At 44.2% G+C, this 26,943-nt stretch overlaps 1 protein-coding gene across 2 annotated transcripts in view; it reads left to right on the top strand.

Annotated features, from left to right (window-relative positions):
* LOC126542841 (protein ECT2-like) overlaps window positions 1-26,943 on the top strand; it is a 122,477-nt gene that overhangs the window by 85,471 nt on the left and 10,063 nt on the right. For both annotated transcript variants that reach the window (XM_050189957.3, XM_050189958.3), the window contains exons 17-20: window positions 1,538-1,817; window positions 14,040-14,191; window positions 15,316-15,398; window positions 22,193-22,370. In XM_050189957.3, coding sequence (XP_050045914.1) covers window positions 1,538-1,817; window positions 14,040-14,191; window positions 15,316-15,398; window positions 22,193-22,370 — 693 coding nt within the window. The remainder of the gene's footprint in view (window positions 1-1,537; window positions 1,818-14,039; window positions 14,192-15,315; window positions 15,399-22,192; window positions 22,371-26,943) is intronic.

Here is a 26,943-nt window from a genome sequence, read left to right as displayed (position 1 = left end):
CAAGTCTATTAGCTTACAACATGCTAAATTTAGAATTTTGCAAACTGCTTTTTGTGCCACCATGCGATCCTCATCGGGGCCAACCTCAGCACTCCTATGCTGATATTACCAACTTCTACAAGGAAACGAGACGCGTGTATTGTCTCCCGACCTCGAGCGAGCGCAAGCCACCATGCTTTGCAGACTGCAGACCTATTTCATTCTCAGTCATTCTAGGCTTTATTTAATCACTGGAGGTCATTACGACCTCGTCTGTACTAAGTGTGCCCATGGAGTGTTCGCCACTCGGGCACACATTCTCTAGGGATGCGAGGGTAACCCTCCCCCACAATCATTACTGCCAGCTCCCTCCGAGGAGGGTTGGAACCAGCTGCTGACAAGAGCAGACAAGAAAATGCAACTCGCACTCGTCTCGTGGGCCCAAGACGTCGCCCCCACCTGGGAGCCACACTAGGCCTACCTCCCCTAACTTCCTACCCTACAGTGGCAAATAAAGTTGTTTTTCTCTCTCTCTCTCAGCACGCCAATAGTGCTAGACAATCACTGTTGTTAGGCTCACAGAGCGGCCGTGCCGATGTGCCAGTTGCATTCATGTTGCCAGGGCGACCTACATCACTCTGCCTTGACTCCTGCCCCCACATTTAAATAATAATAATAATAATAAATTTGGCAGGGTTATGCAACATGTTGGTCATATTTAAATACCTTCTAACTTGACGTAATAGTTCTGTGGAAACCCGCAAGGGGGAGGGAAGTAATTAACTTTGTAGCAATTGCTACGATTGGGTGGATGTCTCATTTTCCCTTTATTAATACCTTCTAACTTTATCAGGAGCCAGGAATCACATGGAATCACACAATCTGGCCCAGCATTCCGAAAATTGTGGTTGTGAAGCAGTGTTCTGCGACTATACTTCTGTCAAAAGAACAAAGATAAAGATGCCTGCGACGTTATCAAGGGTTTCCACATTAAAGGACTGGGGGATATATGCTCTAGGAGGTCCTTCTTCAGCATGCACAATAAAGAATTTGTAGATCTTCAAAGAAGCTGCCATTGACTTGTGCACTTGTGATTTGCTAAGTGTTCAGTTATTATATCCTTTTGGTTTTGCCAACTAGCGTTATCCTGGCTCTGTTTTGCTGCATGGGATAATCTTGACTTGTGAATTGCGCACTACTCTGAATGCACCTCGCGATTTTTCATTTATTAGTTCCTTAGTTTGTCTAATTAAACTTAGTTGTGAATCCAGTGAACTGTTGACCTCTCTTCTTGGTCTGTGTGTTTGTGTGGTGGTTTTCATGATGCAGTCATACCAGTGTGCCCAGCTTACTGTGCTTCTACGCAGGAAGCTGTGCTCTTCACAGCAAGCAGTTGCCTTCACTGCACAAAGACCATAGACTGCACTTGAAAACCAATATCAGTAATTCTTATTGATTTGATTGGGTTCAATGAGCAAAAAGCTTATATGTTCTCTTAAGTCAGTGTTGTGAGAATTACTATGTGAGTGAGATGCACAAATCTTTGCATGCACTACAGCCCAACATCCTGTCTGGCCACCGGTACTTTGTGACTAGCCTGGATGTGGTGGAGATAGGCGAAGGGGGCCTAAGCCGCAAGGGCGATGCGGTCTCCCTGTTCCTCTTCTCGGACATCTTGGAGGTGTGTCGACGTCGTAGTCGGGCAGTCCTGACCTCGCGCAGCCCGGCCTCTTCCACACTGGGCCGTTCAGGTTTTCCCAAGACCTACAAGCACATTGTCATGGTCCACCTGTACGATGTCAAGCGAGTGGTTGAGCTCACATCCACTGAGGACAGTGGTCAGTTCGCCCATCAACTTTGCTTTCACTTTTTGGCATTCTTCCCGATTGGTAAAAGCACTGGGTTTGAGATAATTGCTGTGTTTATTGCCATGAGTGTGTGCTTGAAGAAAGGGTTGCTGAAACAATTATTACTAGAGATGTGCGAATACTGAATAGTAGATTTCGAATTGAATATTGAATCGAACAAAAATAAAAGCATGATATTGAATAAAAAATTATACCGCTGTCACACGGGCACTCAAAAGTCTTTTGAACAAAAAGACTTCTCCTGAAAAGGAGTTTCACCCACAGACACACAACGAAAAACGATCTCTTTTCAGAAGCGCTGTTTTCTGGAAACGGAGTTCGTCGATCTCTTTTATAGCCGAAAAGGAGCAGCCGCGAAACCAGTGGGCGCCAGAAATTATTCTATATTTAAAATAAGCAAATGCGCATTTTGCTCCCGCCTAGGCTCTTCATAAAAAATAATTTTATGTCTCGCAGAAGGTGCAGTAAACCCAGCAATGCTAATTTTCTTCTGTACTTTCATAAGCAGGTTGAATGGGTCGCAAATGTCACGTGAGGACACTTACAGACGCACGCCGCACGGATGAGAAAAATGGCACGCAGCATTGTGAGCAACGATGGCCAACGCCACTGACAAAACAGCCCTGGGCACACGCCAAAAGCACCCTATGGCGGGAACGCTGCAGTCAACACAATGAAAGAAGCCTAATGTTGCCAGACAAACTTGTGCAGTTTGCTAGTCCTGCAAACGCTCTTTAAAGTACAAGAATAAATCTTTGCTATAACGTTTCTTAATCTTGCATTGTTAAACGTATTTGAAAAATGTGTAATACAGCAACTTTTCACTTATATATCGAGGTAGATCACTTTAATTTGCCCAATTTTGTTTCGAATGCCAGCGCCACGCTTTCGGTAGCATGTCCAGAAGGAAACACTAAAAAGAGATTGTCGGTGCTGCGTGTCTGCTGTGCAGTGCCTCTTCATTAAAAAGCCTTTCAGCGTGGTAAAGGACTTCTTACATAAGAGTTTTTGCATGCTCGTGTGACAGAGATATTTGAAAATTTTTCAAAAAATTTAGTGCTTACAAATTTGGGGCAAGAAAATACATGCTTAGAAGGCTTATAGCATTGCATAGCAAGAATGTAGCAAATTATCAGTAACCCAAATACACAGAAGTTAAGGTATACATCAGTTTATTTTTACCAAAAAGAACACCAAATTAGTATGCCAGCACTGATTACAGCTCAGTTCTAGTATATGAACGTCTGGAAATTTTATTACTAATAGAAAATTTGTTGAATAGGATAAATCCTTTTTTTCCCTCTGAAGCTAATGAATTAGTAACATTGTTTCGTACTGAATACCAGTGAGATCTTCAGTTTAATAGTGGAACTGTATTTCGCAACAGTCTTATTTGTTGCGTAGGAAGTTTTGCTTTCCAGTATTTTCTCAAGAATACAGAAGAGCTATCCCAACTTTACAGCATGTGGGTTATCATAAGGCCAATCTGCGTGACAGATGAAGGGACCATGCATCACATGACTCGATGACCGCTCCGCGTATAGCCGGTGCTGATAGAGAAGAGTAGGCACTGACCATGCAGTCTCATTGTCAGGTTTGGCGTAAATTGCCACCTGTCAAAGATTCTGAAATCTGGAAGGTCATAGCAAGTTTGCACAATACTCGCTCTCCCCCTCCCCGTCCTCTCGTTCATCCACTGTCTGTGCATGCAACTGGCCATGACACTGTCACGCCCTCCTTGTTAATCCAAAGCTTTCTTGTGACTGGTTGCTTAAAACTACAAAATGGGACCGATGTTCATCTACGAACGGTGTTAGGAAGGACAGGCCGCTGTATGGTGCGTCGTGAAAATGGTGGCTGTAAACAACTTTGTTGCCATCCCATACAGTCTCTTCCATTTACGAGGCAGTTTGTCAGCCTTCTGAATATCATGCAACTGCTGCAAATGGATCTGCGTCGATTCAGCATCAAACCATAACTTTAGTCGTCGGCGCCAAACAAAACAGAACCGATTGGGCCTAATTGCTTAGGCAGTGCGGCTATGACAAAAATTTGCTGCTGGCCGATGTGTTAATGGGCCACAAGCTGTCGCAGAATGCTTGCCACTAATATGTGCATGCGGGCAGCTGACCAGTGATTGGTACCAAAATCAGGCATGTTTGTTACATTGATGGCTGTTGATGTGCCATGAGAGAGAGAGAGTAAACTTTATTAAAGAGCACATGAACGTAGGTTGCTCTGCAGTGGGTGGTCCCTTAGTCCAGGAGTCCAGCAGCCTTGGCTGTCCTCGCTCGGTTGACCAGGTTGAGCTGGTCCATCGAGTCTGAGCTGGACAGCGCTGCCTCCCATTGCCGTGTGGTGGGGTGTGTAATGGGTGTGAGCTGTGGTGTGCTTGCGCAAGCCCATACGATGTGGTAAAGCGTTGCGCATTGATCGAAGTGTGGGCATTTATAGGAATACAGCGCGGGGTGCATGGCATGGTAGAGACTCAAGTGAGGATATGTGTTTGTTTCGAGCTTTTGCCATAATACGGCTTCCTCTCACGTCTGAGCATTATGAGGCGGCGATAGTGTTGTAGGATGTGCGTGTCCGTTAATATTATGGGCTCGGGGTGGAACTGGTCGGCGTGACCCTCTCGCAGCTCCCGTTGTGCATGCGCTCGGGGGTCAGCGTGTGCCATCTGATTGCCGCGTAAGGACTCGTGCTTTGGAGTCCACACAGCTTATATGCATGGCGGGAGCTGGTGCGCCCCAATCAGAATGCGATGTGTGGCCCTGGAAATCTTGGCCCTGGAAACATTTCTGCATGCTGTCTGAGAGTCCGTCAGAACGACGACGCACTCCCAGTGCGGTCTCATCATGATGGCTAACACTATAGCTAGTTCCTCTGCCTCCGCAGTGCTCGCTCTGGAAACCGACGACACATTTATTTCGGTCCTGTGATTGTCGACTACGCTGGTTACAAATGCAGTGCTTCTTGATGTGCTGGGCACGTCTATGTATAGGACATTGGGGTGGTTCTCATACTTCCTCGCGAGAGCCTGTGCTCGGGCATGTCGCCGTCCGATATGGAAGGTTGGGTGCATGTTTCTGGGTGTTGGTGATAGGACATTGCGGTGGTTCCCATACTTCCTCGCGAGAGCCTGTGCTCCGGCATGTTGCCGTCTGATATGGAAGGTTGGGTGCATGTTTCTGGGTGTTGGTGAGACGTGCATAGTTTCTTGTATTCGTGTTGAGGTTTTTGTCACTGCGCTGGTCTTCCGAACGGAATTTCCAAGACGTTTCAAGATGCAGTGTCCCACTGTTATGCGTTGTAGCCTTTCCTCCTGGTTTACCAGGTAGGCCTCTATAATTTCCCATGCGTTGTTGTACACCCCTGTCTCCTCGAGGCGAAAAGTAACCGTTTCGAGTGGCAGTCCGAGCGCTTGCTTATACGCCTTGAGTATCAGCTGGTCGAGTACCTACACTTCCACATTGCTGAAATTTAAATAGGATGCCAAGTATGCAATGCGGCTCACAACCAGAACCTGCACTAGTTGGATAAGGTCCTGTTCTTTGAGCCCCCTCTTCCTGCTGGTCATTCGTTGCATCATGCGCAAGACCTGCATGGTCGTGTGTTGTAACTTCTGCATGGCATATCCTCCGCCCCCGTCCTTTTGTAAGTGTGGGCCGAGGATACGAAGTCTGTCCAGCTTGGGGATTTCTCTAGGACCTATTCGCAGGTGGATGGTTGGTGCCTGGGTTGGTGATCGCCCTCTTGAGCGCTTCTCGATTATGAGGAGCTCCGGCTTCTCCGGCGTGCATTGCAGTCTGCATGTCTCCGCGTATCTCGCTACGGCATCCACTGCCTCCTGCAATTCTTCTTGTTGTTCTCCTATGGAACCTCTGACCGTCCATATCGTGATGTCGTCTGTATACAAGGCATGTCTGATCTCCGGTATTTTCTTGAGTTGGGCTGGGAGTTTCATCATGGCCACGTTGAAAAGTGTCGGTGACAGCACTGCTCCTTGTGGCGTCCCTCTACTAGGTGTGTGTACTCGCTGTAACCTCATATTTCCCAGTCCTATTGTGGCTGTATGATCTGTGAGGAAAGCCATCAGGTAGTTGTAAGTTCTTCGGCTGCAATTCGTATCACTGAGATTTGCTAGTATGGCTTCGTGCCCCATATTGTCAAAGGCCCCCTTAAGGTCTAGTGCGAGAATTGCTTTCGGGCAGCACGACGTTGCTGCATTCAGCGCTTCCTCTTTGAACTGCAGAAGCACATCTTGCATTGACAAGTTGGGCCGAAAACCAAACATCGTGTTCGGCATCAGTTGATGTTATTTGATATGCATCTGTAGCCTGTCTAAGATCACACATTCCATCAGTTTGCAGAGGCAAGGCGTGGGCGAAATGGGGCTTAGGTTCTCCAGGCAGGGCGTTGTTCCCAGCTTTGGTATCAGCATAATCTCAGCATGCTTAAATTCCGAGGGCAAGGTCCCTCTACTCCAGTGTATATTGAATAGTTCAAGTATTGCCTGCACGGTTGCATCGTCCAGGTTACGTTGCAACTTGTCGGTGATTCCGTCCTTGCCTGGAGTGGTGTTTGGAGTGAGGCTTGCGATTGCTCACGTCAGCTCGAAACGCGTTATGTCCCGGTCGAGCTCGCTGTTTTCCAATCCAGAGTAGTCAGCTGTAGGCTGTGCACCGAGTATCGGCTTGCCAATGTATCTACTTTGTAGGGCACACATTAGCTGATAGTCTGTGCCTCCGAAGTTGTGTATTACTTGGCTCATCATGTGCTTGCTTTCTCTCTTGCTCTGGGTCAGATCTAGTAGATGTCTGAGTATGGCCCACGTCTTTGCAGTGCCCAGTGTTCCTTGGAGGGAGTTACAGAACTGGTCCCCAGTTCTGTCGTGCAAGTTGCTCTGCGTAATGCTCTGCCTCGTCCGTTAGCGTTGCGATCTGAATTTTTAGCTTACGGGTGTGCCGCTGCCTTTGGCATCTATTCACCAGACTGTGGCATGCTTCCCACATGTGTAAGAGGCACGGGTCCATTGCCGGATTGTCCGTGGTAAGTGCCGTGAAGTTCGTCACCACGTATTCACCACAACCTACCTTCCTGTTGGTTGCTAATCAGCCTGATCTTCGCACATGCATTTTCACTTTATGAAATATGCATTGCTTTTGTTGCCATTCCCTGTGTCTGCATCACATGATCATTTTCAATCAGTTCTGCTGGCATGGACGAACCTTGTATGAAGTTAACTTCTCACTTGAGAAGCATCGAGGACAAGGGGCTCCGTGGCACACATAATATGTGGCACTGCATGTGTCTCTACACTGAATATATTGAATATCAGAAAAATCAGATATTGGATATTCGATTCGGTGATATTTGATTATTGGCACGCCCTTAATTATTACCGGTGCGCTGAAGTATGTGGACAAGCACCATCATCCACATTCTCGGGTAGATCGGTCATAATCATGCACGCATACCAACTAGTCCATCTTCCAAAGCTTTACTGTCACGCTGGAATGATATGCAAACATGATAAAATCAATTTTCCTTTCCATATCTGCCATTACGTGTAATGCTGGTGTGATTCATTCATAGTCTCGGGACTAGTGCAGATTTAGTGCCTGTTTACCCCTTTTCTTTTGTGTCTGGGAATCAAGAATGTCCTACTTTGTTTCTTTCTGTTAAAATTTAGTTCTGTTATGACAGTGTATAGATGCTTGTGGAACGTAGACATGTTATTGTCGGAGTAGCAGAGGTGCAGTGAAATTACTTTTTTTTTTATTTGTCCATATTATGTTAAGTGTAGCGGGCGGAGTGCATGTGAAAGTGTGGCTGGCTTCGCCTAATTCGTACCACCGATGTGAAGATGTCGTCGACGTGGCATGAAACCGTATCATTCGTCAACGACTCCCAAATTCATCAAAATGAATTGTTATCTCATTCAAACTTGTTTTTCTTGATTGCCCGATAATTCATAAAATTCTGCGGTCCCTTTTTCATGCAAGAAAAATAATCGGTGACTGTGCTTATTTGCATAAAAGGTCGAATTTCAATACAACTAAATTTCGATATAACGAATCAAGTTGCCGATTTTACCTATTTCGTTATATTGAGGTTTAACTGTATGTTAAAGTAAACTTTGTAGATGTATGCATTTTCTTTCATTCTTTTTTGATAGATGAAATCGCTATTCTCACCAATTTTAGCTCGTACTGTGATAATTCTGTCCATCTGTTTTATTTTGTTAAAATGGCTACGTGTTGCTATTAAATTTTCATAATTAAAATTTCACTCTTAGTGCATTTAAGTGCAATTTTGTGCTCAAAAAGGAGAAAATGCCACATAGTGCAAGCTGCAATAAAGGTGAGGCTCGCAGACAGGATACAAGGGAAGAGAAGTGGAAAACATGAACGCCGACTATCAACTGAAGGGAGCACTGAGGCGAAAAAAGAAAGAAGACACAAAACTCATCTGCGCAAGCTCTGGAATGGTATCACCACGTGTCAGTTCGGTACATATGTCAGTCTATGTGAGAGATAGCTGTTAAGGCACTTAAAGGGAAGCTGAAGAGTGTCGAATTCAATAAGACGCTCATATACGGATGCGGGAACCTTATGAAGGTAAAATTTTGGGGGGGATTTTTCACTTAGGAGCGACGCAATCGTCGGTTAAAATTGCGCTGTAGCTCCGCCCCCCGTCGAGCGCCGCGCGCTGCTGCTGATGCTGACGGTGCGAGCGGAGACCGGAAACGGCGGCGTAGTGACGTCAACACTGGTGTTCTGCTCTTTCGCAGTCTCCGCGACGGTGCCTGACCGGGCTTATTTCTGCGTGCGTGCCGTCCTAATCTGCTTCGCTCGACCCTACATTCCTTTATTTGTGTGTATATAGGAGTGGTAGTTGACGTGCGCAGCATCAATTGAACTTGTAGGCCGATCATGCCGGCGTTCTGTGCAGCCTACGCTTGCGTGAACACCAGCGGCCGCGACGATGTTCCGATGTTCCATTAGTTCCTGCAAGACAAGAAGCTTTCAGCTAAGTGGGAGGCTGCTGTGAAGCGAAACAACTTCAAGCGCTCAAGAACAAGTGTTGTGCTCTAACCACTTCCGTGACGATTACTACCGGAGTTTATAAATAATGCGTGCTTTGGGTTCTCCTAAAAAAAAATAGTTAGCACGCTGAACGGAAGGTGCATGTTTATCGCCCACCCTTGACGCAGGTTTCATCGCCAAGCGGCGCGAATTTTCTATTCGCACGTGTGTTGTGAAACAGCCTGCATGCAGCTACCATAACGCAGTGCAAGCGTAAAGTTTGCATGTGTTGGAAAGCCTGCTCACGCCAAGATGCTGCACTCCCCCTTCTCTCGCACACATAAGAAACCGACCATCTCACGTAGCCGACGGAATTCGCCGGTTACGAGTAGCATGCGGATGGCGCGCTGATGAAGGTTCTATACTACACATGCTACAACAGCCGGTAAACTTTTCCCGCGTTTAAACCGTCTGTGTAGATTGCCGACAGCTTTGGGGCAGCACACAAATGCTGAAGATCGCATCACCGCTTATGCTCTACGAGGAGGCATACAGGAACATAACACTACAGTTGTTTGCCCAGAAACGTACTCACTGGAACGCTGAATGCAGCTTAGCAAAAAACATACTCGCCAAAGATCATTTCCAACACAAGGAGATGCTAACACTTCGCCTTCGTTCGCGTGGAAAGCAGTGCTTGCACCAGCATTTTTTGCTTCTTGGAGAGGCCGGCTCTTCGCAATCGGCTTGTACATGTAGTATGTACAAGTATGTACGTACGTGTAGTATGTACAAGTATAAACCCCTTACAAGTGATCTTGCACGCAACAGCGACAGCGCTACAAGCGAGGCGATGGCTGTCGCGTTCACTCGTCGTCTGCAAGCCGAACTCCACGCGAGCGACGGCTTTGAGCGACGACTTCCCGGTATGAGGGCAGCAATATACGCACCGAAACTAGCGTGACGCATGCTTTATCAATTTGAGTTGATGTATTTTACTGAAGAAGGAGCATAAAATATTTCTAAAGGTCTTGCACTAGGTTCTTATTCTTGCACGTGTATAATTCAATAGTTTGCTCGTTCCGTGTGACAAACAGCAGTATTTGAGTTGTGTACATCCAGTTTCGGCTTCGCACAATTGGCTAGTCGCTCATAGCATTTCCGGGCGACGAGCGGCGAGTTCTAGATTTCTAGAAGCGAGCGATCGAGCGACAACACCGAGCGATTTGTTCAAGCGACGGCCCGTTTTGTCGCTCGAAGCCGTCGCCCGTCACCGTCGCGTGCAAAATGCTCTCGTAGAGTTTGGACTTAACGCCGAACTCCTCAGAGAAACGCAAGCTCTAAAAAATTTCCATGACCGTCTCAGCAAAACACCACCAAACTACTTTGCACCGTGCTTCGTGTGTAGCGGTATCAGTCGGTCCGGACGAACACCATTGTTGACGTCACGAGGCGCCCGACCAATCACAGGCGGAAACGAGGCGCGCGAGCTGGGCGTGTCTGCTGCTGCACTTTTCGTCGAAATAAAATATGTTTGTGCTTTCTTTCACTCAATTTCGATGCGATATTCTAATTCAGAGGGTTGAAAACCACGGCGTACTGCTCATCACTCATTTTTTCTGGAAAACCTTTCATCTTCCCTTTAATCTCTTCCTTATGTGAAGTAATCGAAGGTTGACTCACGCACGCACTTCCACCATTTTAGATATGCCATGCCTCTACCATAAGACGTGGCGAAATGCGAAAACGCCCGTGTACTTACATTTAGGTGCATGTTAAAGAACCCCAGGTGATAGAAATTTCCGGAGTCCTCTACTACGGTGTGCCTCATAATCAGAAAGTGCTTTTGGCACGTAAAACCCCATAATTTAATATTTTTTTTTACCATAACACGCATATCTTCATTCTTGTGCCTGTACAATATCACGCATTCATCTAACACATTCATCTAAGAAAACTCCTCTGCGCAAGCTCTGGAATTGTATCAGCACGTGTCAGTCGGGTACATGTGCCGGTCTACGTGAGAAATAACTGTTAAGGCACTTAATCTCTTCCTTATGTAAAGTAATCGAAGCCTGACTCACGCATGCACTTCCACCATTATAGATATGCCATGCCTCTACCATAAGATGCGTATCTTCATTCTTATGCCTGTACAATATTGCGCATTCATCTAACTTTGGCGTGCAGTTACAATCTTGGCAATGTAGGGAAAGATTAGAAGGCGATCCACCGGTTAACGACCTTTTATGTTCCATTAGCCTCTGATTGATACACCACCCCGTTTGCCCTACGTAGAACTGGCCACAGCTAAAGGGTACTTTATAAACCACACCCACATGACATTCAGTAAAACATTTGTTCTTATATTGCTTCACTGGACACATATCTGTTCTTTTTCTGCCTTTTACCTGCTCCTTTTTCCTCTGCATGGCAGCGCATATCTTACCTAGCTTATTGGGAGCGGTGAAAGCAACATTAACATCATATCTACTTGCAACTTTTTTAAGCCTGTGCGATACTAAATGAATGTACGGAATAGCTACCACTCTTTGTTTGCTATTACTGCTTTCTGTAATCACGTCCGTCCCCCTCGAAACCGACTTCTTTAGGCGTTCAGCCACAGTGGCCACTGCTACACTAGGATAACCTGCTTCTAATAGGCGCCGGACCTGCACATTAAAGCTGGCGCTCATTTTGTGCATGCAGGATCTGGTGAGAGAAAACTTAAGGCACGACATGGCAATTCCGTTTTTTACTACTTTGGAATGCTTGGATTGAAAGTTTAGCAACGGCTTCGAAGATCTTGGGGAGTACTGCCAACGAACGTGATTTTGTTTGAAGACCAAGGAAATTTCTAGAAACTAAATTACGCGTCGCTGAGGAAATTCCTTGGTAAACTTTAATCCTCCTCCATAAAGTTGAAATTGCTCACTTACTAATGTAGCAGCGGAATGTACCATGTACACATGTACCCAACTGACACGTGGTGATACCATTCCAGAGCTTGCGCAGATGAGTTTTGTGTCGTCTTTTTTTCGCCTCAGTGCTCCCTTCAGTTGACAGTCGACGTTTGTGTTGTTCACTTCTCTTGTGTCCTGTCTGCACGCCTCACCTTTATTGCATAATGAATCCTTACCAACTAGCTCAGCTTTCTGTCGTTCTAGTGCAAGCTACTACTTAAACTAAGTCTAGTGGCTTGGCCTAACTTGTAGAGATTATGGAGTGTCTGCATGTGGACATGCTTTGCTTTTATCACACACAAGCTGAGCCATTCCGTCTTCCCTTACTAGTGCATGCACATTTTACTCTGATGGTTTGAAGCAACCCAGTGGGCATAAGAGTTGCATTACACCAGTACAACTGTGGACAAATTACTATGGTATGCATTTTGGTATAAATGAAGCATATTTTATATAAAAGTAGGCTACTATTTGTCGTCTCATGTAAAAGAAGCAATCATTGGTGCAAAAGCGCACCACCTTTCCAAAAAAAAGACACAAGCAGTATGTTTTCATATACTTTTGTGTTTAGAAAGGAGTTAGGCAGCCACTCTTATCGGATCTAGTTTGCGGGCTTCACTATCTTCGATGCATAAACTTGGATGTTGAGCGCCACTTCAGTCAAAACAGTGCTGTAGGCATAAGTCTAAGCTTTGTCTGGCTAGAAGTCATCAGGCCAAATTATCTTGCCCTCCAAAGAATGCACCAATGCTAGCATGGACATCACATGTTCCTGAAAAATTCACAAAAGTGGTGTGTGAATCTTCTTAGAGGCAGAAAAAGGTGATCAAATCGATGTCCTTATCTAGGCTGATACCCGCCATGGTGGCTTAGCGGCTATGGTGTTGCGCTGCAAAGGAGGAGGCCGCGGGATCAAATCTCGGCAGCGACATTTTGGTGGGGGCAAAATGCAAGAACGCCTGCATGTGAGATTCTCAGTATGGTGTGCCTCATAATCAGATTGTGGTTTCAGCATATAAAGCCACAGAACTTAATTTAATTTAACCAAAGCTGATAGGACCAAGGTATGAGGAAAAATGGAAATGGGCAAAAGTATAGCATACGTTGAGAGATGTAACTATTCATTTTTGCTTACATTTAAGCTTAAGAACAAGTATGCATAACAAAGAAGATAATTTTGTATTTATAGCATATATTTTGAGCACCATATACAAAACCATATAGCCAGGTGCTCAAATGTGACCTTTTAAAAAGCCTTAATAGGCATTTCTGCCAATGCATTCTATGCACTTTGTGGTCACATCTCAGGGCTGCAACTACAACAGTCTTCTTTCTTGTTGTCAGCAAATGTGCTGGATGTGTGAGACAATGCCATGTCAGCAGTGCTTAAACCCATTTCTTGACACTGCAGGCCTACGATGCACCCATGTGCCCAACAGCACCGCTTAGTAACAAACCAAAGATAAAGAAAAGGAGAGCTTTATCTTTGCGACAAGTGCAAAGGTTGCTTGAGAACGCAAAGAATAGCCCCAGCATCTGGCTGCCAGTAGTAATGCTGTTGTGCAGAATAAATGGAATCGGAGTGTGCAAATGTAATGCATTGCAGTGTTATTTGTATCTTGCTGCTTTTTATTGGAAGGATGAGGCTAGTCAAAGTGCCGCGTAAGCATCTTTTGTCTCTATCTCGCCTGACCACACGTGCACATTTCTCATGTGCCATGTAGTTGAAAAATCCAGTGCACTTCTGCGCACAGTGATAGACAGAACAATGTCATCACTCTTGTGAAGAAATGCCCACCTGGTCAGATGGAAGAAGTAGAATCAAAGTACAACCAGTGTTTTTTGTATCATGTTGACATCACATTTCGGGGTTGTGGTAAGGGGGTGAGCTAGAAGCTGTGACCTTGTAATCTATAAGGATTGCTCCCCCTGTACCAGTGAATCCGGTGCAGAAATTTTTCTACCACAGAGCAAGCGTCTTGCACCATGCCAGTAGAAGTGTGACCATAAAATTTTATGCGGCCACCTGAACCCCAAGGTATTGCGGAGTTGGCTCGCGGTACAGAAAGTAATTCATAGAGCCCTGTATCGAACAAATTTTATGCATAGAAATGGTAAGAATTGCTTGTTCTTGTTGTCATGATCTTGTTTTCATCACACTGCTGACAGTTCATGTTGCCACGGGTTTGCTTCTGCAGATGTGAAAGATGCATTTGGCCTGGTACTGCGGCTGCCTACGGAACCACGCGAGAACCTGTACACATTTGTGGCAGAACAATCAGCGCCCTGGAGGGATTTCCTGTGCACTTTGTGCCAGCACATGGGGAAAGTCTACAATGTTCCAGACCATGTGAGCTCCTTCTCATAGCAGGAGGGTGCATGCAGAGCAGCATTTTGTTCAGCCACGCTTCACAAGCTGTCTTCAAGTCAGGGCCAAGCAATGAAAAAAAAAAATGCTTGTAGCAAAACAAGTCAGTTCACGACTACAGCAACTCAAGTATGTAGTACAGTAGCCTTTTGTTAATTCGACTCTGGTTGATTTAATTTTTCTGTTAATTCAATCCTGACCGACAGTCCCAGCTGGCACCCATGCATTTCTATGGGCCCAAACTTCCGTTATTTCAATCCTGAAATTGGTCTTCACCAGGTAATTCAAAACGTGACCAGTCAGCATGCACGTGCGTGACCCCTGTGGTGACCACAATAGTGACCTCTTTGCAGGCAGCATCAGTCTCGGCAATGCTGAGAGGACAGTGAATGTATTTAACACATATCATATCCTGTCGAAAATGCCTCTTTTCACCTTGCCCTAAAAATATTTTCAAGTAATAACAGTAGCGCACAATGTCTTATCATGGCATTTACCCAATTCTAATGTGTGTCTTTTTTCCCCATGAAAATAAGCCAGAAACCGTGTTTAAGGTGTTTGGAAGCTTTGACGCATAATATGGCTGTATTGCAGCAAAGATGTCTTTAGGAAACCAGCCATCCCTGTGCAATGCTTCAACCTTTGTTCTAGTTCTTGCTAAAGAATCAGGCGCACAATATATTTTTACTTTGGGAGCTTTAGTGTTATCTCTACATTAGTTTTCTACTTTGGACACACATAAAGCAGACGTGCATTTGAATTGGGGGTATGTTAGAATTGGGCAAATACTGCCAAATGAATCAGCGGTGTTTGGTTTGATGTTGCTTTATTATGTTATTTAATTTGAGCTACCAGGTAATTTTATCAAGTTCGTTAGCCCTGTAAGCCTTGAATTAACGAACGTCAATGTAATATTGCCATGCACCAGTGAGTGCCCTTCATGGTAATGAACTGCACCAGTGTCTCAATATACTTGCTGCGTTAACTTGCTGAGCACTGGCTTCTGCTTCATGTTTTTATTGCTTCACTATTAAACACAGCAGAAGACCGAAGACAGGTTGGTTACTCTTTAGCTGAGTGATGTGTGTCCACATTCTTGTTTTCAGTCTGCTTTCATGAAGAAGATGTCTGTACAGGAGCTTGGCTTGGACCCCAGTTCCCTCCAGACAACCCTGGCAAAAGCACTCAAGTAAGTGTCACTGTTTTCATGCTACACACTGCAGCATCTTGGAACACGTTGACAGCTGAACAGCATTGGAGAAAACAGCTACCATACTTTCTTGGAATCACCTGCTTTGTTACATTTTCTAGATTGCAAACTTTTTGCCCACCACAATGCTGATTGGTCACAAGACTGATAAATATAAATACCTTCTTTTATTTAAGCCATTTTATCTATGTTTCTCAATGGTTATTTCTTACCTTCATCCCAGTACACATCTGCATGTGTATTTTGTTCAAGAGCAGCATTGTTGGACTTCTGTGTTAGGGAATATAAATAAACTGTTTCATTCAAATGTATGGCTAACATTAGCAAAATACTGAAGTTCTTTTTTATTCACAAGTTTCGTAGATAATTATGTAAGCCATCGTGTGAAAAGTAGGGGTGTGCCAATATTCAAAAATTTCAAATATTATGGAATATTGTATTTTTAATATTCATATTTAATTTGAAAACTAGGTATTTGAAAATTTTCAAATATTTGAAACAAATCGAACATATTGCTGGCATTCTGGGAGCAAACATGGTTCTTAGCGCTTATTTCTATCTAATCTAAGAAACTGTCTGATGTGCTGAATTTGGCGAACATTTCATGCTGCTGGCGAAATTTCGCCTGTAAAACACGCTTAACCACTGGACGCCTAAGCTGTGCAGGAATGCCAGCCTATCAGTAGCAAGGGGCACGGGAATCCGCGAGAGGTTCATTATAGTGATGTAGCATGTTCCATTTGTGCTATGGAGTGTTATAACACTGCAGCACTTTGGCTGTTTGCCAGTGTAGCTGGATGAGACTATGAGTACCTTCATTTTGAGGGAGCACTTTGTTACTATGCGCCTGTCAATACATTCTCTAAACATTTACAATGAAACCTTGTTTATTGTGATCGTAAAAAAACATCAAATTAGGATGACTTCCACATTACCCAGAAAGAAAAAAAAAAAACCCTCAAAAAAATATGTGCAAACTGCGCAACTAAGCATGTCACATTTATTTTTATTGTAGCGAACTACTTAAAGTTATCACTGATGTGGGATTGCTTGGTATGGTAGTTCACTGCTCCAAGGGTCATGTTCTCTGACCCACCAATCATGCACAGCATCTCGATCCCCACTGCTGCACTCAGCAAAGCTGCAGATGATGTTCAGGGACTCGAGAATTGTAGCTAAAGTAGGCGCACCAGTGGGCTCGTTATTGTCCCCGCCATTGCCTACTGGCACACTGTTGGTGACTTCCGCATTTGCATATGATGTCTGCATGTCTGCTTCTATGTTCAAGTAGTTGGCGAAGCTTAGTGCATCACTCCTGTCACTCTTTGTACACTAGTGATATTGCGCACATGGCCCAGATTTCCCACATGATTGGGAATCGTACACACACAACACGCCAGCAGTGGAGAAAACATGACAACAAGTGCAACGCAGCAAGTTATTTACACAGGGAAAAAAAGGGGGGGAACAGAAAATCAAGACTACTACGTTTATTAATGATGATGATGATGGTGGTGCTCTGTCTCTTATTTGTAGCGGTTTGTAGCGAGCAATTAGTCTGCTAGCTACGTGAAAACAAATGGACAAATTTAATGCGCACTGCGACACGGCGTAAGCACTTGGCACAGGTGTATGGATTATCCGTGCTCTCATCACAGAGTCTAGTGCTTGCTCAATCTGTGGTGTCCAAAGGTTCTCTTGGAGTATGATGTTAAAGGCCATACATTTACAGAGAGAGTAGGCTAAAGGCCATACAGAGAGAGGGGGTTCTACTCCGGCAGCTGCTGCTTACGGCGCAGCCTCCGTATCTTGAAAGTGATCTGCGGTGTGGACAAAGTGCTCACCCGTGCAAGCCTCATCTTCAAAGCAATCTGCGATGTGGATAAAGGGCGCCCAGTGCCGGTAGCTTCATATGCACTGTGCTTTCAATGCTTAGTTCACGTTGAAACAAGAGATAGCACGAAGATCAGTTCGCTCGCTGCTGCTGCCATGCTTATCTTGCTTAATTTCCTATTGCAATCAATAGTTCGCCTTTTGGGCGAAAGTGTGACTGTTTTGTTTGTTTTTTTACTTTGGATGTTCATCACTCACTTTTTGCAAGAAAGTTTTAGTAAAGACATTGCGACATAATTTTCTGAAGTGAGGTGTTTTGAATATTACGGACTTCGGATAAAACGAAATTTTTGTCGGATTATCAGGGTTCATTGTAACGAGGGTTGACTGTATTACTGTATTCAGTCTATAAGTTTATAACCCTCTCGTATGCATTGTGATTGGAATGCTACAGATTTTATGCCCAGCTTCCTGCTTTTGGTAATGTATCTGTGCTGTTTTGAAAGCTTCATATTAAACAAAAAGTGTTTTGTTTTTAAGGAGGAGTGTGAAAATATAATTTTTTTTAATTAACAAATGGTGGGTCACATATGTGTGTTAGACACACTGAAGCTGAAAACAGTGCAATATCATAATATGAAAGACGAAAAGAAACAACATAGCACTGTGTTGTTAATTCTCTTGCCTTGCCCCATGACTTCTTGCAATTTTCAACATTTGTATACAACAGCTAGCCTGCATCCTCACTCTAACTGATACACAAGAGAAACCTAGCCTACATCATCTTTGCAGCAACACACCACTGCGCATTTTACTTCTTCCAGAGCCGAGCCACATTACTGGAGGGCCACAAAGCTTCTTAAAGGGTCCCTAAAACATTTTAGGCAAATTTTGTAGACATGTAGGGCACAGCTACAGCAAAACGTTCGCGCCAGAATTTAAGTGAAGCATCTCATATCAAGAGAACTATGGGCGATTACACATTACCCTCCTCCCTAACTATGCTTTTTCTTTTCAACTCGTTCACTGAGTGATCAGGGCTTTAGCTCAGCCTTCACGGCTCTGCATCATGCTGTGACGTCGTGTCGTCTACTTCCGGTTGTTGTATAGCCAGCGTATGAAGCCTCTCCAACCTTCCCGCTGCCGGTCCCGCGCAAGAGCTGTCCAAACAGCGTGCATTGCAAGCGTTCTGTCGTGGTGTCAAGTGTGTTCGGTATTGTGGTAGCCGCAGGCAAGATGGATGTTTTGACGGTTGACGGAGGCATAAACTAAAGCTCCTCCATACTACTACCACTGGGCTGAAGGAGGCTTTAGTGTAAACGTGAGCAGCCTGAGCAGTCTGCATGGTGCAGCCACCTGGTGGGGCAGAGCTTAACCGGCCAAGCAGAGACCTAATATTAATGCAATGGCTTTAAGGACCCTGAGTCACGAAAACTCCAATTCGGCATCGGACGTCACGTGGCAAAAATTTATTTTGAACCACATCCACGCACGCCCTCCAAGTGGCACAAGGCGTTACTGGACTAATTGAATTCGTCTAAGAAAAATACGCCAGAAAAACTGCTAAAATTAAATTATGGGGTTTTACGTGCCAAAACCACTTTCTTATTATGAGGCATGCCGTAGTGGAGGACTCCGGAAATTTCGACCACCTGGGGTTCTTTAACGTGCACCTAAATCTAAGCACACGGGTGTTTTCGCATTTCGCCCCCATCGAAATGCGGCCGCTGTGGCCGGGATTCGCTCCCGCGACCTCGTGCTCAGCAGCCTAACACCATAGCCACTGAGCAACCACGGCGGGTGGAAAAACTGTAATGCACAATCTAGACACAATCTACAGACATTATAGCATCGGAGTTTAATTTGAATATACCAGAAAACATAATTCTGTTACTCGGAAACTCGAACACAAACCCCTTTCCGAGTAGCACAGCTCACTCAGTTCTTTGCAACAACACGATCGCGCTCGGCTCCACGCATCCACAAAAAAGTGGCGGTTGCCGGGAAGCGCGACAAGCAGTCAGGAATCTTTGAAATTTATCGTGTTCCACTCTTAAAGACAAAGCTTAAGCGGCCTCCAATTTTAGAAACATTTAAAAGGATGTGTTCACGATTACACTCCTGACACAAGTTACACAGCAGCAAATTAGAATACGCTTGGTTACTGCTATACAGTCAACGACCGATTTTCTGGACATGCCCAATAATTCTGACACCTTCGCAGCACGTACCCCACAGAGTGAAATGTATAAGAACATTTGAAATTTCAGATGCAAGATACCTTTGCCATCCAATTTTGCAGATTTTTTGCCATGACCGCAGGTCTAAAACGGCATTAATCGAAGCCACTGCCGCGGCCATTTCGATTATCTCGCCGCCTCGAACCGGCTCTCTCACACGCAGATCCGCTGGCTACCGTGGCAATGCTAGGCCTAGCTACTTCGACATTCGCTACCAAACTTCTTGCTGCTTGGTGCCGTGTTTTATTGCTATAGCAATTATATGGACACTCCAGGCGCCTTCTGCCGTCGCCGTGATGTTCTGTATAAAGTCCAGTGCCATAACATTGTGGCCGTGCACCGTATGCTGTGTGTGTGAGTGAAAGCATGCGAGGGTTAGCCGAGGATGGTGGCTCAATACCCCCCGTGTTGGCGTAGTGGCTTTGGTGCTGCACTGCTAAGACCAAGGTTGCGGGACCGAATCCCAGCCACCGCGGCCGCATTTTGATGGGGACAAAATGCAAAAACACCCGTGTACCTTAAAGAACCTCAGGTGTTCAAAATTAACCTGTAGTCTTCCCGACTACAGCGTGCTTCATAATGATATTGTGGTTTTGACACGTGAAACCTCAGAATTTAAGAAAAAAGAAAGGGTGGTGGCTCGACTCGCATGCGCAAAAGAGAAAAGCAAGAAGGAAGCGCACCATCTTCCATCGCACTCAAGGCACCAGGGAGGCGATCTACTGTGGCAGCGGCTGCGTATGGCGCAGTTGAGCCCACCCGCCTGGGCCTTATCTTGAAAGCGATCTGCAATAAGGACAGAGTGCACGTGCGCCAAAGGCTGATAGGTTCGTGTGTGCCGTGTTTCTTCCACTTAGTTCTCGTTGATGCCAGAAGCAACACGAAGGTCAATTCGGTCGCTGCTGCCCCACTTCTTCATGCCACTGTTTTGTCAGTGAGTATCCGTGGTCACTGAGAGAAATCTGTTCATAGTTGCCTGTCCGCGTGTGACATCATGCTTCATTGCGGAAAGTTTTGCGCACATTGAACGAAGACAAGAAAAGGACACAAAGACGCACATCGAACAAAGACAAGAAAAGTACACAAAGGGTGGTCTTTGTGTCCTTTTCTTGTCTTCGTTCAATGTGCGCAAAACTTTCCACAATGAAGCATGATGTCACACGCGGACAGGCAACCATGAACACATTTCTCTCGGTGACCACGGACACTCACTGACAAAACAGCGGCGTTTTGTGTCCTTTTATTGTCTTTGTTCAATGTGTGCAAAACTTTCCACAATGAAGTCAAACCAACTAGCCTGCCTCTGTCTTGTTATACCATGCCTGTTAATTTAGTTTGTAAGCAAGTTCATGGTTGCCTGTCTGCGTGTGACACCATGCTTGTTAATTTAGTTGGTAAGCGAATGTTTACAGCCGATAGAACTACTATCCTTACTTTGTACAGCTGTATGTGGATTCGTTCCCCACCTGCAGCAAGTTTTTTCATCCACTTTCATTGCCATTTTTTATAATTTCTTTAATGCAGTTAGTAAGTACAAGTAATTTCCCCTATGTTTTCCTTGGTGTCATTGTTGGCTTCTGATGTATGATTAATAAAAATTAGACCCCTCGGTTGACCCCCTTTGTTCCCACGGCACACAGTATGTATTCCTTAATGATACACGATTGCACCCACCGTCTCTTATCACAGAGGAGCAATACGCCTAATTAATATACTGGCAAGGCTTTGCAGCTATTATGGGCGTACCTGTGGCGATTTGAGGCCTTGGGGGCAGTAAAAGAATTCATTTGTTTTTGTCGGGCTGCCTGATTTATCAGACGTTTTCACAGCCCCTGGAGAGTAAGAAAAATTGGACGTTGACTGCGTTAGCTCTGTGTTTGTTTGGTTGAGCTCTGTACCACCAGGTGGCTGCGCCCTGCAGGCTGTTCGTGTTTGTGCCTCTGCTTATCAGATAAAATGCCCAGTCCTTTGGTGCTTGCGTTTAACCGAATACTGGACACACTAAAACTCTTTATTGTGGTAATAATTCTCCAGCATAAAGTGACTGCCACAAACGTGTAGATGCTGGCGCTGATCGGATACAGACAGCCCGATGCGCTGCAGCCTCTACGCTCGTACGTTGCCTTGTAGAGGGACATGTCACCGATCACTTGATTTAGAGCCTGCAACTTAGTAAGGCCCTTCATGGTCCTCGTGACACGGAGCATGTTGTAGCACAAGCAGACGACATTTGCGATGTGACGGAAGTGCTTGAGTGTTGTGATAAATTGTCATTGTATGTTCTGTTTTTCTTACTTTTTTTAATAAAAGCAAATTAACCAACATTCCAACTATTACGAACATTTTTTCCCCATAAAGCTGAAAAAATGATTGATGATGCAATCTGGTAGCTAATTAGATAGCTCGTCCAGCAGACGTCAATTGTGCTAGCTACGTCAATTGTAAGGGGGCAGCTGAAAACTCAGGAGAGCGGCGCCGCTGTGATCAGTAGCGATGCACATTGTTAACACATTTTAATAAATTACACACTTTATGCAATGCACTTAAATGCATCATTTAATGATCAGAAGGACCTACCCTAACAACTCAGTACGTTTGTACAAAATTGTCAAAATCTTTTCAGTGTCTCTTTAAAGGGACAACTGACCCCCACATTTGTACACAGATCTAGGTCCTTGCTAAATCTGTCATTCCTTACAGGTATGCCGCCAAGAAAGGTGAGAAGCTTTCCCGGGCACTGTCGATCACACGGCGAGCAGCAACACCACGACACCGGTTAAGCCGTGCTGTCTCGACATTCATCAGCCCTCTCAAATCCGTAACCAACCAGTCCTCACCACTGCATGGTATGCGGCTAGCCTCCAGTTCAAACCTCAACGTGAGTAGCCTCGCCCTGCCACAGCCTAGTGAAAGCATCGGCGATGTCTTCTTGATGCCGCGCAGCGTGAGGTAGTAGCACCTAGTGTGAGACTCGGCAACACGTAGCTCCTAGTCATAGGTGCTACTGCAAAGTTCTGTAAAAGCAGCTCACAATCCTTTGTTTCACAGATGTGACACTGTTGTTCTTGTAACGGCTCATGCTGAAGGTGTAGCTTCCAGCTGCTCTCGATAAGGATATGTTTATACACAGTATAAAGGAAGGTTGTGCTGCATTCAACGCCTGTGAGCATAAGTTTATTGGCTTGCAGAAAAGCCATTGAGTAAGAGCCATTCGTGCAGCACCATTTACAGTGCTTAACGCCAAAAGTTTGGCACCAGCACAGGCCACTTGCATGGATGTATGTCTGTATTAATAGCTTTTTGCATACGATGAACATTTGTCATTTCACCAGTTTGAAAAGGAAAACAGTATCAGCAGTTGATGTGTGCAGTTTTTGAAGACGAGAATAATAAAACGTCTTCTGAATGTAGATGAGCCCTGCTATTGAGTTTTATACTATGATAAATATACGGACACTCAAGTCATTCAGCAGCTGTAAGAAAATCCTGCGTAGCGCATAGATTTTAGTATGACTTGGCATTGCATTGTTGAGAAAAACATATTAACAACTTCTGTATCTTTCTTTGAGCTGCATTTTTATTGTGGGCTTGCCTTGAAACGTTTCTCTAGAGTTGTTGTCTTTTGCATTCACTACACACCATTTTTGTTTACTAAAATACAACAAGTCTTTAAGTGTAAATGAAATTTGGACATCAACAGGCATGGCCAAGTTTTTATTTCAGATGATTTTCTTTGTAATGTTCTGAAAATAATGCAGTGGTGGCAGTTAGACTGAATGACACTGATCTTTTTCATATAACAAATATTTACTACTACAGATTAGCTTCAAGAATGCCTAAATAAAAAGCCACAAGAATCGAGTTATGAACAAAGCTTCCACATAGACTGTGCCTACTGCTAGTGGTCACCGTCATGTGGCACCATATGTGCACATATATCATCAAAGCCCACCAACATCATGGAGTTAGTATATGGCCAACACTAGACTGCCATTTTGTTTGTTTACAGCAGTGTAGCGAGTGGCAAGGCTAAGATCGCCGTCACAGCCATCATTTTGTAATAGCCGAGGCGCCTGTGAGCTCACTTTTGGTTGGCATTTTTTCGTTCCAAATGGCTGCTAATGCCTTTAGAAGCATGGTTACATGATGAAAGCTTGAAAGGGGTGTTTCATGTATACTTTCTGCGCAGGTATAACAGATGTCAAAGCTGTGCATTCCATCATCTACATAATGCTTGCAGCTTTTCACTACCTGTAAGCAATATTTGCACACAAAACGACATGTACACATTATAAACTCATTTTCGGCACTGTTCTTTTCTGTTGCATGCCACAAAGACTGATATATTATGCACAGGAACTTATTTGCAGCCGCAGAACAAGATTGCTTCACTAAATTCCTGGAAGAAATGCCTGGCATTCATTGCAACTAAAACAGGATTTCATTATATTGAGGTTTGGCATATCAAAGTTAAACTGTGTTGCGCAATCACTCCCACGCTTGCTTAAGAGTTAATCACATTCTGATGATTAATTCTGATGTGCTTTTGATTCTAATGCACACCCAGTTTTTATGGTTAGAAAAGAGGAAAGCACACCTTTGACTCTAATGCACACTCTGACTTACTTGCGTAAATATTTATTCTGTCGAGCTCTGTGCCCTATGCTCTACACAGTCCATTTTATCATTATTTTTGTGCAGAGTTATGTAGCAGGTAATTGATAACTGCCCTCAACTACTGTCCAAATAATAACCAGTCATGGTGTTTGCGTGGAAAATAAATTATTTAATTGACACACTCTGGTATTGCCAACATTAATTTTTGGTGAGCATGTCACAGTAGCTACAATGGCATGACATGACTCGGCTTTTTATGTCTAATTACAATGCACCTTTGTTAGCCAGATGTGAGGGCAGCACATGACTGTATTTGTCACACACAAGTGCATGCAGACGCCACTTCTTTAAAAACAGGCTTGACACCGATGACAATGAGGTGTGGGTAGTGTAACCGAATATTTAGCGCTATTTCAACATGCATATTAATTTTTTTTTTTAACAGTGCTCTGCACATTATAAAAGAGTAACTACCTGGTGATTATGATTTAGACACTAAAGCCTTTTTCCGTATTAGTAATTTAGTATGAATGTCAGTGCATCTGGCTCATCATTGGATCCCAGTGAAAGGAAGTATTCACACACACACAGCATTTCTTACTTCATATGTGCAGTCATGCTCCGGTGTCAAATTTTTCATCATTGACTATCATGTCACAAACTAGCTTTTACTCATGAAGATAGAGAGAGAAGCAGCTGTAATAGCAAGGTGAACATGAGATGACACTTGAACTTGTACAGTGTTGTTCGCTCTGTCCTGTCTTCACCTGTTTTTTTACAACCTTTTACAACACTTGTAACTTTCAATAACATATCAGTAAGAAGTTGTAATAGCACCTAAAACTTGCTTCAGGCTTGCTGGAGCTTCAAAACTTGTTTGTACAAAATGTCATGACATCTGGTGGTGGGATGAGTGTTGCAATGGCCTGTCCTTTGGAGAACATTTTTCTGAATAAATAGAGAGTGCTAGGCACATCACTGCCAGAAATTCTCAGACACCGAGTTTGCGTTAAGACAAGTGAAAACACCAAAAGAACTGTTTTAATGCAATTGAGTGTTTGCACTACTGGAGCTTTTAATCTCTGCTTGTTCATGTATCAAAACAATGGATAGCCAAGTTGTGCACAATGAGGTTGGTGCATTATTTGCATAAGTCTTTACATTGTCCAGGTTTTTAGCCATCACAAAGCCAGCAAAGCATTTTTCACCATAGGCATGCTGAGGGTCACCTAATTGCCAAGCAGCTCACTCACCTCCTTTCCCAGCGCCGTCATCAGTTGACATTTGTTGGGCTAGCTTATGCCTTAATAGCTAGCTGCAAAGTTGTGCTGGTTACGTTGCACCCTTAATTTCACCAGTGCACTTGACACTGTTCTAAACTACCTGCTTTTGATGGTTATAATGTGAGCTATATGGCAGACTAGACACTTGTACCCATTTGCTTGTACCCACTTCTCTGAACTCAGATGGGCCACTGTGACCACACACACCCTCATGTTTCCTACCAAAGTAAAGGAAATTGCTGTTTTCTCTTGATTTAACACCAGTGAGCACTATGATATTGAGTGAGCAGGTCGAAATTATATTGTGAGAAATGATAAACTGCAATTTTGCCATAAACCTGATGTTATGTTCACCCAGTAAAGAAATTTTTATCATGACAGGTAGAATTCTTATTGAATATGTACAACATTCATCATGCCATGGAACAAAACATTCTTGTGACAATGGCTGACAATGCAATCATACTTGTCCATTAGCCTTTCATTGTTTTTATAATATGATACAATACCATTCTGGTGTGTACTGTAAGTGCAAGCTAATTGATCTTTGAGATCAGCTTAGTACAAGTGACAGTAGTCGGTTACACTATGAGTGGTTTGTGACCGTTGTGTGTTAACTTGCTGTCTGTGTTGGCGTGAATAACTCCAAGAAATGTGTTCTCACAGATTGCAGTGGGTCTCATGCATTGCAATGGCAATGTCTCTTGGCTCCTGTTTGCACTGTGCTTTTGAAGGCAAACAAAACGTGCTTCCTGTCTTCATTGTTTGGCAGCTTGCTAGCACTGTTGTCTGTTCTGCAGCTGGTAAAGAAATATGAACACTAAGAGGTGGTTACACGATGATTTTTGTAAAGGTTTTAATTAAAGTGTGCTAAGTCAACAGCTGACTGCAAAGCCATCTAATGTGAAACCAGGCAGCTTATAACAAACCCAGCATTGAAAATATATTTTGTGCCCGTCATGTCTGAAGTAGCGCAGTTACAGCTTTGCCATGATGTATTTAAATTAAGCATGTAAGCATGCACTGGTTGTTGCTTTGTATAGCACAAAAAAGTCTGCTTGTCATCGTATTCTGGTGTGTTTAGTGCCATGAAGGTTCAGAATCGCCAAAGGATAAATATGGCAAGCTTCCCGCATGCTTTAATACTTGTGTAAGCGAAGGTGTTGACTTGGCTTGCTATAAGTATGTTTGTGATGTTTGTGTCTGCCTCTTGTGTCATTATTTTGCCTTGGAATGCTTGTATTTGTATTGGTATTAACTGTGCTTCTCCCATGTTTCTTTGTGGCATAACATTAGTCTGTGTGTGCTAATATTTACTTGACCTGCTTGGTGCCACTTACATTTGTCAACAGCTCTGTAAATAAACATCATCCATTCCATGCCTTCACCTAAGTGCACATGCATTATGCAGCCATGAACATATGTTTACATGAGCTGCATATTCTGACAACGGCAATTCTGCATATGCACAATAAACACTATGTGGCTGAAAGTTTGGCTGTGTTACTTTGCTAAATGTGGGCGATTTCTTTGTTGTTACAACATGTATGT

This window comes from Dermacentor andersoni, chromosome 2, assembly GCF_023375885.2.
Source record: "Dermacentor andersoni chromosome 2, qqDerAnde1_hic_scaffold, whole genome shotgun sequence".
NCBI classification, from domain to species: domain Eukaryota; kingdom Metazoa; phylum Arthropoda; class Arachnida; order Ixodida; family Ixodidae; genus Dermacentor; species Dermacentor andersoni.
The sequence above is the reverse complement of the archived record's forward strand: the minus strand, read 5'-3'. Positions and strand labels throughout refer to the sequence as shown.